The sequence below is a fragment of the Pongo pygmaeus genome, chromosome 7, assembly GCF_028885625.2.
Source record: "Pongo pygmaeus isolate AG05252 chromosome 7, NHGRI_mPonPyg2-v2.0_pri, whole genome shotgun sequence".
In the NCBI taxonomy this organism is placed as follows: domain Eukaryota; kingdom Metazoa; phylum Chordata; class Mammalia; order Primates; family Hominidae; genus Pongo; species Pongo pygmaeus.
Window position 1 is genome coordinate 107,087,332 of NC_072380.2, and position 14,409 is coordinate 107,101,740.

Genomic DNA, 14,409 nt, shown 5'->3' on the forward strand with positions numbered 1-14,409 from the left:
AATATCTAATTGCACACTGCTCTCCCCCAGACCATTGTATTATCTCCCCCCGCCTCCCCTCCCCCCAAATATCGTGAAATGCAACGTATTTGTTAAACCAGTTTTGGTGATTTAAAACAAGTTCCAAGCACAAGCTTCTTTCTTGTAATGGTCAAGCGGCCTACTAAACCAAAGCGCCAACTGAGAACGTTTTGCTGCTGCACTCTGAAATCCCAGCGAGAACGCAGGCAGCGATGGCAGTTCCGGAGCACCGGGTTCCACTTCTGCCTCTGACTGGCTTTGTGACTTTCACCACATTAGATCTGAGTTTCCTCCGTGTAAAATGGGGCGGGAATGGAGGCTGGACCTGGGAGGTGTCGCTGATGATCGTCTCTGACTCGCTAAGTCGCGGAGTCACAAAAGTGGCGGAAAGCATGCCCTCACTTTTTGGGAAGAGTAGGACGAGGGGCGGGGCTGCAGCGAGACCCACCAGTCTCGCTTTCCAGGGGAGGCGGCGGCCAGGAGCTGCTGCTGTGGGCTGCACCCCCGGCGTGGAGTCTCCTTCCTGCCCGCGCAGGCCCCGGCGCCCCAGCGAAACGCTCCGGCCGCTCCCCTCTCCCAACACTCTGGTTCCCGGGCCGCCTGCGGGGACGCGGTTGGCGGCGACACCGGAGGGGGGTGGGTCAGGAAGTGGGGGCGCGGCGGCCAGGAGCGGGCCACCAGTGGCCGAGGGGTTCGGCGACGAGGAGGGAGGGAGAGTCCGGGCCGCGCGGGAGCCGCAGGGCGCCCCGGCCTCCGCAGAAATGATGGCGGAGGAAGAAGGTGACTGCCGCGGGGTCCAGCGCGCCAACGGCTGCCCGTGGTCTCGGGAAGGAGGGGCGGGGGCGCTGGAGGTCGGGGCGGGGGCGCTGGAGGTCTGGGGTGGAGCTGCTGGTGGCCGCGGTCGCGTCGCGGCCGCGCGGGGAGGGCGGGCAGGAGCGCGGCGCCCGGGAGAGGGTTGCGGAGAAATTCAGGAGAGCGGAGCAAATGGCCCGAAGTTTCGTCGGCGGAATTGGGAAGCAAAGGTGGAGCTGAAAGTTGGGAATCCTTAGCAAGAGAGAAAGCTGTGCGGGGAGTGGTTGGGAGGGAGGGAGGGTCCTGAGCAGATTCTTGGTGAAGTGGGAGGCGCAGTTTGGTTTCGAAGTTGCAGGTTTGGGTACTGAGTGCGTATTTGGAATGCGATTTTTAAAGGGCTGTGGATATTGACAAACCCAGAGGCACAGGGGGCGAGGGGACATTCACCACGGGGATAAAGAGGCAGGGATTTGGGATAAACATGGCAAGATGAATTGGGAATGGACGAATACGCAGAAACTGAAGAAAGCCAAGTTCACTTAGGTTTAGGGGAAAATGGTAAAGAGCAGAGCCATCTAAGTATTATAGTTTTGGGAGATGATGAGGCCAGGAGGCCTTTGAGGGTCAAAGTGGGTGAGCTGGAGAAAGGTTTCCATGCCGCCTTCAGGATCAATGCTAAGATAAGTAATTCATTCAGCAGTATTTTATTTATAGAAAATGATAAGTATGAGACAAAAATGGGAAGTTAGATGAAACTTACCGGTTAGTGATAAACAATACAAGGAATACTCATGGCATAGTAGCTTCATGATAACCCCTACTAGTTTCAGGAAGTGAGAAGCAATTAGATTTTTGCATTCTGGTGGAAAACACAACTTTTTACCTTATGAGTGGAGCTGTGGATGTGATAGTAAATTGATCTAATTTAGACTCAAGCCCTTTTTTTTTGAGACGGAGTTTCGCTCTTGTTGCCCAGGCTAGAGTGCAATGGCACGATCTCGGTTCACCGCAACCTCCGCTTCCTGGATTCAAGCGATTCTCCTGCCTCAGCCTCCCTAGTAGCTGGGATTACAGGCATGCGCCACCACGCCCGGTTAATTTTGTATTTTGAGTAGAGACGGGGTTTCTCCATGTTGGTCAGGCTGGTCTTGAACTTCTGACCTCAGGTGATCCGCCCAGAGTGCTGGGATTACAGGCGTGAGCCACGGGTCCTGCCGACTCAAGCCTTTCTGAATCAAGAGTACAAGGAAGGAGTTTAAAGGATTCAGCGGAAAGCAATTTTTAAAAATTAAGCATAAGAAGTGTTTACTGATGTGTGACTTGCTGACCTGTCCCTATGCAGGCTTGGTTCATGTTTGCTTCCTCTTGAGTTTTCAGAGTGTTAAAGCTGGTCTGAATTTAAGACATTCTAACTAAAAACAGCTTTAAAAACAAAGCTATTTGTCGTTGGTGAGAAAGAATGTAATTCCATTTGTTTCCTTGGTTCTGTCTGTGGTTACAGTGTATTATCATTTGAAATATTTCTTGATGTATTTTTCTTTTCTAATTGCAAATTTATGGGGGTAGGTTGATATACTAGCTTGTAGGTTCCTATGAGTACATTCATGCTTAACTTAAAGCATTAAAAAAGTTAACACTGCATTAAAAAATCAGTACTACAGTACTGAAAGTCTTTAATACATCATGCAAAATGAAAAATTATTTTAGACTATGGTTGTACTTAAATAGATCTGTGGAGCCAATATTAAAAGATTGTACTGTTTTGTAAATTTTACTTATGTGATATAAAATGATAAATGCGCCGGGCATGGTGGCTCATGCCTGTAGTCCCAGCACTTTGGGAGGCCAAGGCGAGTGGATCACTTGAAGTCAGAAGTTTGAGACCAGCCTGGCTAACACAGTGAAATGCCATCTCTACTAAAAATACAAAAATTAGCCGGGTGGAGTGGCAAGTGTCTGTAGTCCCAGCTACTCGGGAGGCTGAGGTAGGAGAATCACTTGAACCTGGGAGGCGGAGGTTGCAATGAGCCGAGATTGCACCATTGCACTCCAGCCTGGGTGACAGAGTGAGACTCCATCTCAAAAAAAATAAAATTAAGGCCGGGCACTGTGGCTCACGCCTGTAATCCTAACACTTTGGGAGGCCAAGGTGGGCGGATCACGAGGTCAGGAGTTTGAGACCAGCCTGGCCAATGTGGTGAAACCCTGTCTCTACTAAAAAATACAAAAGTTAGCCGGGCGTGGTGGTGCATGCCTGTAGTCCCAGCTACCCGGGAGGCTGAGGCAAGAGAATCGATGGAACGCGGGAGGCCGAGGTTGCAGTGAGCCGAGATCGTCCCACTGCACTCCAGCCTGGGTGACAGAGTGAGACTCCCTCTCAAAAATAAAATAAATAAAATGATAAATGATTTTTGGTCGTAGAATTACATATAATTCAAAAGCAGTTAAATACATCTTATATGGGACAATTAATGGGTTGTAATTTATTAAAATATTGCTTTATTCAACACATTTTTAATTTCATAAATATTTGTATTCATACCCTATTAGATGCAAGGATATAATAGTCAACAATGAATGAGTAAATTTTCATTTATTATAAAGCTAGTAATAATGATACATATAGCAAACCTGTCTGTCTATGTGCCAGGCATTCTGAGTGTTTTATGTTTATTTGTCACTCTATACTTTTTTCCCCCCAAAATTTGTATTATCTTTTGTTCGCTGTGTTAAAATTAGACTAAATAGTCTGTATATTTTACTTGTATCCAGGTGTTCTCCGTGTCCCATCTTGCTTACCATTCACATTCGCTTGGATCTTCTTCATTGTCCAAGTAAATACTCTGGGAATCTGGTCTTTAAAAAAATGTCTTCCTTGATGCAATAGAAGGCCAGGGTGTTTATATTTATGCTTTCTGAAAGCAATGTTAGAGCAAAGAAAGAAGTGACAACCTTGAGTAGAGCAGTATTAACATTTCACTTGGAAACTGCTGTGTCTAGCCTGGATGGACATTTGAAAGCTTGTTTGTAGCCCTACTATTTCATATGAAGATGACTGGACTGAAGTCTGAAATAGCAGGTTACTTTTATGGATGTGTAATCATCTTCATTTAGTTTGACTTTTTCTTTACAATGCTAAAAATATCAGATAGTGAAAAGGAGTGGCCGGGCGTGGTGGCTCACGCCTGTAATCCCAGCACTTTGGGAGGCTGAGGCGGGCAAATCACAAGGTCAGGAGTTTGAGGCCAGCCTGGCCAACATGATGAAACCCCTGTCTCTATAAAAATACAAAAAATTAGCTGGGCGTAGTGGCAGATGCCTGTAATCCCAGCTACTCGGGAGGCTGAGGTAGAATTGCTTGAACCCGGGAGGCGGAGGTTGTAGTGAGCCGGATGGCACCACTGCACTGCAGCCTGGGCAAAAAGAGTGAAACTCCATCTCAAAAAAAAAAAAAAAAAAAAAGATAGTGAAAAGGAAACCTGAATTACATCGCAAAGCTTTCCTGTCAGAACTGATAATCTCATTTGTCCATTGCTTTGGCCTTTGCTTTTTTCCACCTAGAGATGTGTGACTTTGTTTTTCCATTATGAAATTATATGAAAAGTTAGCTTTAGGGATAAGGTTGAAGAGATAAGCTAAAATGAATACTGTATTTATCGAGTCATACTTTTGGCTCTTACAGTTTAATGCCACTAAAATTGATATGTCTTAAAATCAGTGCATGCATTCAGTATGACTGTGTTTTTTTTTCCCCTTGAAAAACCTATTAAGTAATATCTTCAAACGTATGGCATCTTAGAATCAGGAAAATATAATATTATAGATCTTTTGTAGATTACATATTTGTATGGTCCTTGATCATTGCTAATATAAGTTCTTGAGAGATGAATTGTTGAGATTTGTATACTTAATAAATTACTTGAAAATCTATGCAAAATTTTTGTGTAAGTTGTACTTTTATAAACAAAAATAATTTATGGACACAAAGAGAACATGTTTAATTAAAGTCCTGTAAAGCGATTTATTTGATAAAGAACATTTTTAAAAAGGAAAATGATAATTTTTTGTAAGAACACATTTTATGTGACTATACCCCTCCCAATTTATCACTAAGTGTGTATTTTTAGACTCTAATGGAAAAGACCCACCTACCTAGCCCATTGGTCACATATGGTGTATTTGTTGACTATCTCAATAGATGTGTTAATTTGACTTCTGAAATTATCCAGTTAAATGTTTTAAAGTCCAATGCTATTACGTGATTAATCATGCAGGTGTACCTGCAAAGGAAATTTCTTGTAGTTATATCTTCTGCTTGTATTCTTTTAAAATAAAATTAAAAACAATAATTTGCTTTTGAAGACTTTATTTGATTTTGCATAAATATGTGTTCTTGTTGACTGCTTCTAACTTTTACTTTAACCTAGAGCAGAGGAATATTAAAGAGGCATAATGAGGAAGGAATATAGTAATATTTACTAATTGACCTAGATTTATATGCAGAAATACTCAAAGTCTGGGGTATGTTTTTCTAATAATGTCATTTTTTGTTTTTTTTGTTTTGTTTCATTTCGTTTTTGAGATGGAGTCTCCCTCTGTCACCAGGCTAGAGTGCAGTGGCGCGATCTCAGGTCACTGCAACTCCACCTATTGGGTTCAAGTGATTCTCCTGCCTCAGCCTCCTGAGTAGCTGGGATTACAGGAGTGCACCACCACACCTGGCTGATTTTTGTATTTTTGGTAGAGACAGGGTTTCACCATATTGTCCAGGCTGTTCTCGAACTCCTGACCTCAGGTGATCCACCCACTTTGGCCACCCAAAGTGCTGGGATTGCAGGCGTGAGCCACCATACCCGGCCTAATAATGTCATTTTAAAATATTTTCATTGATTTCACTACTTAACTTGACTACAGAATAAATGGTAGTATAGAAATGGATAAACGTTAGATTCATCAGTCTGAATCCACTAAATGTACAGCTTTTTTTTTTTTTTAATCACTATGCCAGTGTTTAAAGATATTTTAGTGAACATACAAGTTTGGTATGAAGCTATCTTAAGATACATTTATTTTATTCATTTTCCACAGTAAAGCTAGAGAACATCCATCTGATGAGCAGCAACTGATTCATTTCTCCTTCTTTGACGTCTATGTTTATTTTCACATTTCATAGCCTGAAGTTATTACTAAGAGAAAAGAAGAAAACTGTCTTCCACTTCCATGAGAAAGATAAATTATTGTACCACTTTATAACTTGGCAGGAACACTCTGTACTTATAGTATGGTAATCTATCCCACAAGATGATTAATTCTAGGGAGGAAAAGTATAAATTGTACATAGTACAATCCTGTTTAACTTGGAGTTTAGTTTACTAGTTTGAAGGTAACTTCTGCATCACATTTTCTAAAACTGGAGCTAGAAGAGGAAGATAGTCTAATCCTGGGAAATTATTTTGAGACCTTCTCATATATAGGTATCTGTGTAGGTTCAGCCTATTTTCTAATACCTGAATCTATAAGATTGTACAATGCTAATGATAACACAGCACTGAAATTCTGCAGAACTTTTAGGGTTATTTAAAAACAGAAGTGTAGTTTATGATGAATGTATTATGTTTTGATTTTTTTTTTTGAGATGGAGTCTCGCTCTGTCGCCCAGGCTGGAGTGCAGTGGCGCGATCTCGGCTCACTGCAAGCTCCGCCTCCTGGTTTCACGACATTCTCCTGCCTCAGCCTCCCTAGTAGCTGGGACTACAGGCGCCCGCCACCATGCCCGGCTAATTTTTTTGTATTTTTTTTTTTAGTAGAGACAGGGTTTCACCATGTTAGGATGGTCTCGATCACCTGACCTCATGATCTGCCCACCTCGGCCTCCCAAAGTGCTGGGGTTACAGGCGTGAGCCACAGCACCCGGCTGTTTTGATTTTTAAAGAACAGTTAAACCATAAATTATGCATTTGGTACTTTAAGGTAACTAGAATTATGAGGTGAATAACACTTTGACCCCCAGTTTGGAAAAGAGCTTACTTATTTTGGGATGTTTTGAAAATTGCTTCATCTTGGGAGAAGAACGCATTGGTTTACTATTAGGATTGTCAAAACACAGATTGGGGAGTGGAACTTAAATTGTCTTTTTTTGGACAAAAGATCATTTTGCAGGGGTGCCAAAATAATTATGAAAAAGTTATCTTTGATACTAATAGGTCTTAGTGGTACTTTTGCTTTAGAATAATAAAGGTTAGTTGGCTCAGGATACAGATTAAAACAATTTTATACACACATTGCAATAATGTCTTAAATATTTTAAGGACCACCTGTAGAGCTGCGCCAAAGAAAAAAGCCAAAGTCTTCAGAAAATAAGGAATCTGCCAAAGGAGAGAAAATCAGTGACATTCCAATTCCTGAAAGAGCTCCAAAACGTAAGTTAGATAGACTTGGAATTTGTGCTACTACAAAAATAGTTTACGCTAGAAAGTATATTTTATATCAATATTTTAAATATACATATTTTGAGATTAAGTATATGCTCAGCTTTCACTAGGTTTTGAACAATTCCCAAATCTCACTGGCTTATGACAAACATTTATTTCTAATTAATATTACATGTTGTGGCTGCAGTTTGGCTGTCGTAGTTTTATGTGTTGTGAAGGAATAGTCTGTATTTGGGAAAGATTTTTCTTGTGACGTAGGAAAAGAGGAGGCAGAATCATGCAATGCCTCTTAAAGTTTCTGCTGACCTGGCACACTATCACTTGTACGCACCTTTTATTGGCCCAAGCAAGTCATATAATCAATTCAGATGATGGGATGTGAAGTATACTTTGATTTCAGGGAAGTGTTCCAGGTCACATGGTAGTGGGCAGGGATGTATAAGATTTTTACAGGGAAGGAGGAAATAGTTGTGAATAATGATGTAGTTTACCACACCCTGTCCTTGTGATTTATTTCCCTCCCTCAGATAAAATACACTTACTTTTTCCCACATCCTAAAACTCTGTCTTATCTAGTCACAGCCTTAATCTTGAACCCAAGGGCTTATCTACATCAGGGCCAGCTATGACTCATTCTAATCCAGAGATCTATGAACTAAAAAGACAGGTTATCTGTTTTGTGTCAGGGGTTCCCAAGATCACCCCCATGTTTGATTATTAGCTGGAAGGACTCACAAGTTTCAGAATGAAGTTGTATTTACAGCTATGATTGATTGATTGATTGATTGATTGATTTTTGAGACAGAGTCTCGCTCTGTCACCCAGGCTGGAGTGCAGTGGCACGATCTCAGCTCACTGCAACCTCTGCCTTCTGGGTTCAAGCGATTCTCCTGCCTCAGCCTCCTCAGTAGCTGGAACTACAGGCACACGCCACCACGCCTGGCTAATTTTTGTATTTTTGGTAGAGACGGGGTTTCACCATGTTGGCCAGTCTGGTCTGGAACTGCTGACCTCAAGTGTTCCACCTGCCACAGCCTCTCAAAGTGCTGAGATTATAGGCATGAGCCACTGTGCCCAGCCTACAGCTCTGATTTATTATAGCAAATAATATAAAACAAAATCAGCAAAGGGAAAAGGCCTATTTTGGTGAAATCTGCAAGAAACCAGGCATAGGCTTCCAAATTTCCACTCCAACAGAGTCACACAGGATGGGCCTGATTCCTTCAGTATCAAATTGTGACATTTGTAAAGTTTTATCTACCAGGGAAGCTCATTAGTAACTCAGTGCTCAGGGTTTTTATTGGGGGCTGGTCATGTAGGTATCCTCTGCCTACCATGTCCCAAAATTCTTGACTGCCAGAAAGAAAGCATAAACTACATTGTTTGTACAAAGAGGATAGGCACTGTTATCAGTTAGAGAATGGTGGGAACTCTCCTGAAATTGAAGTTCCTAGATGCCAGCCAAGAGAGCCTACCTTGCAAGCAGGGCTTTCTTTTTTTCCTTTTTCTTTTTTTTTTTTTCTTGAGACAGAGTCTCACCCTGTCACCCAGGCAGGAGTGCCGTGGTGCAGTCTCTGCTTACTGCAACCTCCATCTTCTGGGTTCAACAATTCTTGTGCCTCAGCCTCCCGAGTAGCTGGGATTATAGACATGTGCCACCACACTTGGTTAATTTTTGTATTTTTAGTAGAAACGGGGTTTCTCCTGGTGGCCAGACTGGTCAACTCCTGACCTCAGGTGATCCGCCTGCAAGCAGGCCTTTCTCAGGAAAGCGGTCTCAGACCTGCTGTGTTAACTGTTTTCTGCACGTCCCCCCACTCTCAGTATACATTGTTGGACAGGGACAGGATATCCCCTTACTCTGGGATAAGGAATCTGTTGTGTTTATGCCCAGTTGTGTTCCTGGGGAATTGTTTCCCAGTTCATTGTTCTCCATGGTCCTTGATTTTACACTCTGGAGATCTTTTCCATTTTCCTCTATAACCATATATAAAGATGGGTTTGGAGAATGTGTCATCCTTAAGGGCTAAACAGCTTTCTCAGATTGCTTCCTCTGCACTAAAAGTTGAGGCCTATATATGGATTTGCTCAAGATAAAAGCTGTGGGTAATCTACAAATCTAGTTGAGGGGCTGGCCGCAAGAAAACTATATTTGGGAGCTGGAAAAATGAAGATCTATATTATGTCATGACAAAACATTTGATAATACTGTTTCCTGTGAACAGTTGACAATACTATTTTTTTCTATCATTTTAGGTAATGAGATTGCAAAACAGAATGTTACTAGAGTGCCTTTGTTATTAACAGCTGCATTTGACTACAGGAAAGAGATCTGGGTTTAGAATAGAATGGGTCTATTTGTAAGTGGGAATAAAGAAGAAAATAGAGAATCCCAAAATTCTGGGACTTGTAATGTAGAAGTGAGAACAGTTTATTAACCAGGCATGGTGGCTCACGCCAGTAATCCCAGCACTTTGGGAAGCTGAGGCAGAGGATTGCTTGAGGTTAGGAGTTCAGGACCATCCTGGACAACATAGTGAGACCCTGTCTTTATTTAAAGAAAAAAAAAAGAAAAGAAAAAGCTGTTTGTCTTTTTCAACCAATAAAAGTTAAAATCAAGAAATGGGAGGCCAGGCACGATGGCTCAAGCCTGTAATACCAGCACTTTGGGAGGCCGAGGCGGGTGGATCATGAGGTCAGGAGATCGAGACCATCCTGGCTAACATGGTGAAATCCCGTCTCTACTAAAAAAATACAAAAAATTAGCTGGTCATGGTGGCATGCGCCTGTAGTCCCAGCTACTTGGGAGGCTAAGACAGGAGAATCGCTTGAACCTGGGAAGCGGAGGTTGCAATGAGCCGAGATTGTGCCACGGCACTCCAGCCTGGGTGACAGAGCGAGACTCTGTCTCAAAACACACACACACAAAAATTTAAGCTTAGGCAATATAGTGAGACCTCAGCTTTACAAAAAATTTAAAAAAAAAAAAAAATCAGCCAAGTGTGGTGGTGCGCACCTGTAGGCCCAGCTACTTGGGAGGCTGAGACACAAGAATTGCTTGAATCCAGGAGGTGGAGATTGCAGTGAGCCGAGAATGTGCCACTGCACTCCAGCCTGGGCAACAGAGGAGACTCCATCTCAAAAAAAAAAAAAAAAAAAAAAATTTAAGCCTAGGCAATATAGTGAGACCTCATCACCACAAAAAAATTAAAAAAAAAAAAATTAGCTGAGAATGTGGTGGTGCATGCCTGTAGTCCCAGCTACTTGGGAGGCTGAGGTAGGAGGATTGCTTAAGCCTGAGAAGTGGTGTTTGCAGTGAGCCAAGATCGCACGACTGCACTCCAGCCTGGATGATGCAGCAAGATTCTGTCTCAAAAAACAAAAAAAAATTAAAAAATTTGAAAAATACAATGTAAGAAAGAAAATTAAATAGTCTAGAAATATCGACTACAAAATAGTATTTCCTCCCCAACTACAAAAATATATTTTCAGGGTAGAAAATGTGGAAAGTAGAGAAAAAAAAAAAACTGCATCCATAATTTCAGTAGATATAAATACTCTTAAAATTTTGGCATAAGTATGGCTTTTTTCTATGTACTTATAGTTTTTTTTCAGTTTTTGTGAAATTGAATCCTGCATTTTTTTCTCAACATATCATTGGCTTTTTTATGTGCATTAAATATTACTTAACTATGTTCTATATTCTGATAGTGACATTTTATAATCTGTTTTTAATTTTGTGTGCCTGATCACCATTTTACAAATGAAGGGACTGGTGCACATAGAAGTTATCTGATTAGGCTGGTTTGTGACTAACAACTTAAAGTCAGATCCTTTACTTTTTGATTTTCAAACTAAAATGGTTGTATTTTAAGAGTTTGAGACCAGGACCCAGAGCTCCTTATTTTCTCTAAAATACATGTACTTATACCAGACACTGAAAGCTTGATGTCTACTCCATCTTTGACTCCTTACAAAAGTAAAATATTTAGTAATGCCGGGTGCGGTGGCTCATGCCTGTAATCCTAGCACTTTGGGAGGCCGAGGTGGGGGGATCACCTGAGGTCAGGAGTTTGAGACCAGCCTGACCAACATGGATAAACTCCGTCTCTACTCAAAATACAAAATTAGCCAGGTGTGATGGCACATGCCTGTAATCTCAGCTACTCAGGAGGCTGAGGCAGGAGAATCGCTTGAACCCGGGAGGCGGAGGTTGCGGTGAATCGAGATCACACCATTGCACTCCAGCCTGGGCAACAAGAGCGAGACTGTCTCTTTTTTTTTTTTTTTTTGAGACGGAGTTTCGCTCTTGTTGCCCAGGCTAGAGTGCAATGGTGTGATCTCGCCTCACCGCAACCTCTGCCCCCCAAGTTCAAGGGATTCTCCTCCCTCAGCCTCCGGAGTAGCTGGGATTACAGGCATGCACCACCACACCCTGCTAATTTTGTATTTTTAGTAGAGACGGGGTTTCTCCATGTTGGCCAGGCTGGTCTTGAACTCCCGACCTCAGGTGATTCACCAGCCTTGGCCTCCCAAAGTGCTGGGATTACAGGCGTGAGCCACCACGCCTGGCCAACTCTGTCTCAAAAAAAAAAAAAAAAAAAAATTAGTATTAAGGTTAGGCATTTATATATAGAAATTGGTTGAATATACTTTTTATAATAGTTCCCGATAAGTAGGATTAATTTGTCATTGTCTAAGCCTTAATGAAAAAAAAAACAAACCCAGGAAATCCATTTAGAAATTTCTAAGTGCTTTTGCCAAACTGCCACCCTAGATTACTTTTCTTACTAGTTTTTATAGTTCATATTGTCTCAACATTGCTTTAATGATTTCATATATTTTTTCAGGTATGCTTGTGTAGCATAATAATAATAGCAAATATTTGCTGAGCTCTTACTGTATGCCAGGAACCATGCCAGATGCTTTACACATGCTACTGGAAACAAATTTTATTTTATTTTGAGATGGAGTTTCGCTCTTGTGGCCCAGGCTGGAGTGCACTGGTGTGATCTCAGCTCACTGCAACCTCCACCTCCCGGGTTCAAGCAGTTCTCCTGCCTCAACCTCCCAGTAGCTGGGATTACAGGCATGCGCCACCACACCCAGCTAGTTTTGTATTTTTAGTGGAGATGGGGTTTCACTATGTTGGCCATGGTTGATCTCAAACTCCTGACCTCAGGTGATCCGCCCACCCCAGCCTCCCAAAGAGCTGGGATTACAGGCATGAGCCACCACACTGGCAAAACAGAAATTTTGAAACACTTGTATCATATTGATACTAATATTGGATTTATTGCAGAGTGTTTTTGTTTGTTTGTTTGTTTGTTTGTTTGTTTTGAGATGGAGTCTCGCTCTGTTGCCCAGGCTGGAGTGCAGTGGTGCGATCTCGGCTCGCTGCAAGCTCCGCTCCCTGCAAACTCTGCCTCCCAGGTTCACGCCATTCTCCCGCCTCAGCCTCCCGAGTAGCTGGGACTACAGGCGCCCGCCACCACACCTGGCTAATTTTGTTTTTGTATTTTTAGTAGAGACGGGGTTTCACTGTGTTAGCCAGGATGGTCTCAATCTCCTGACCTTGTGATCCACCTGCCTCGGCCTCCCAAAGTGCTGGGATTACAGGCGTGAGCCACTGTGCCCGGCCTGCAGAGTGTTTTTTAAACATTTAGAATATGATTATTTATTGATATTTAATTAGTTACTGTATACTAGTTTGCATAACAGCACAATTGCAACATGCTATGCAAACTATTATGTATTAAATAATGTTATAAAAATAACTAAAATTTTAGTTTAGCTAAAAAAAATCAACAAGTTGATTTTTACTGTCAGTCATTCGGTAATGGAACACTGGGTTTTAGGCCTTTAGTCCCTTATTTTTTTTATTATGCTTATTATACTCAATGGCTGTAGCAAGACTGAATCATCTTTTGTATACAAAATCCAATGTGTCTTAATGTTATTTCATTAAGAAGCAGTTATAGGCTGGATGCAGTGGCTCATGTCTGTAATTCAGCACTTTAGGAAGCCAAAGTGGAAGGATCTGTTGAGACCAGGGATTCAAGACCAGCCTGGGCAACATAGCAAGAATCCTGTCTCTACAAAAATAAAATAAAATTTAAAAAAGAAATAGTTTGTGTCCATATATAACAGTTGTATGTGATCTTTTAAAACATGATAATCAAAACTTATTGAGTTGTACATTTTACATGGCTTTAGGTTTATAGTGAGTTATTCTTCAATGAATAAAAAATCCTGAAAGGAAAAAAAAATTCCTGAATGAACCTGTACTTTTTTTAGATATTGGGTCATACATTCCTTTGGTTTACTTTTTAATATTCATAGACTAATTTTTGTACCATCTTACTCTTTTCTTTTTTCTTTTTCTTTCTTTTTTTTTTTTTTTGAGACAAGATCTGGCTGTGTCACCTAGGCTGGAGTGCAGAGTTCACTACAACCTCTGCCTCCTGGGCTAAAGCGATTCTCCTGCTTCAGCGTCCCAAGTAGCTGGGATTACAGGCACCCGCCACCACCACATGGGCTAATTTTTTCTATTTTTTATAGAGACATGGTTTTACCATGTTACCCAGTCTGGTTTCGAACTCATGAGCTCAAGCAATCTGCCTGCCTCTGGAAGTGTTGGGGTTACAGACCTGAGCCACCACACTTCCACACTTAGCTTCATCTTAACCTTTTTTTTTTTTTTTTTTTTTTTTTGAGACGGAGTCTCGTTCTGTCGCCCAGGCTGGAGCGCAGTGGCTTGATCTCTGCTCACTGCAAGCTCCGCCCCCGGGTTCACACCATTCTCCTGCCTCAGCCTCCCGAGTAGCTGGGACTACAGGCGCCTGCCACCACGCCCTACTAATTTTTTGTATTTTTAAGTAGAGACGGGGTTTCACCGTGTTAGCCAGGATGGTCTCGATCTCCTGACCTTGTGATCCGCCTGCCTTGGCCTCCCAAAGTGCTGGGATTATAGGTGTGAGCCACTGTGCCAGGCCCATCTTAACCATTTTTAAGTGTAGTGTTCTATTGTGTTAAGTATATTTATGTTGTGACACAGATCTTAGAACTTTTTCCTCTTGCAGAATATAGACATTAAATTTTATCTTATCTTATTTTTGTATTTTATTATTTTTTTGAGACAGAGTCTTGCTCTGTTGCCCAGGCT

At 41.9% G+C, this 14,409-nt stretch overlaps 1 protein-coding gene across 9 annotated transcripts in view; it reads left to right on the plus strand.

The window, feature by feature from the left end:
• The first annotated feature begins 636 nt into the window (after positions 1-636).
• DPY19L4 (dpy-19 like 4) overlaps positions 637-14,409 on the plus strand; it is a 72,253-nt gene continuing 58,480 nt past the window's right edge. For 6 of the 9 annotated variants that reach the window (XM_063668980.1, XM_063668981.1, XM_063668982.1 and 3 more), the window contains exons 1-2: positions 651-801; positions 7,122-7,232. In XM_063668980.1, coding sequence (XP_063525050.1) covers positions 783-801; positions 7,122-7,232 — 130 coding nt within the window. In that variant the 5' untranslated portion in view covers positions 651-782. Of the gene's footprint in view, positions 802-7,121; positions 7,233-14,409 lie in introns of those variants that run through there. The other 3 variants (XM_054498699.2, XM_054498705.2, XM_054498703.2) reach the window with 3 other exon arrangements.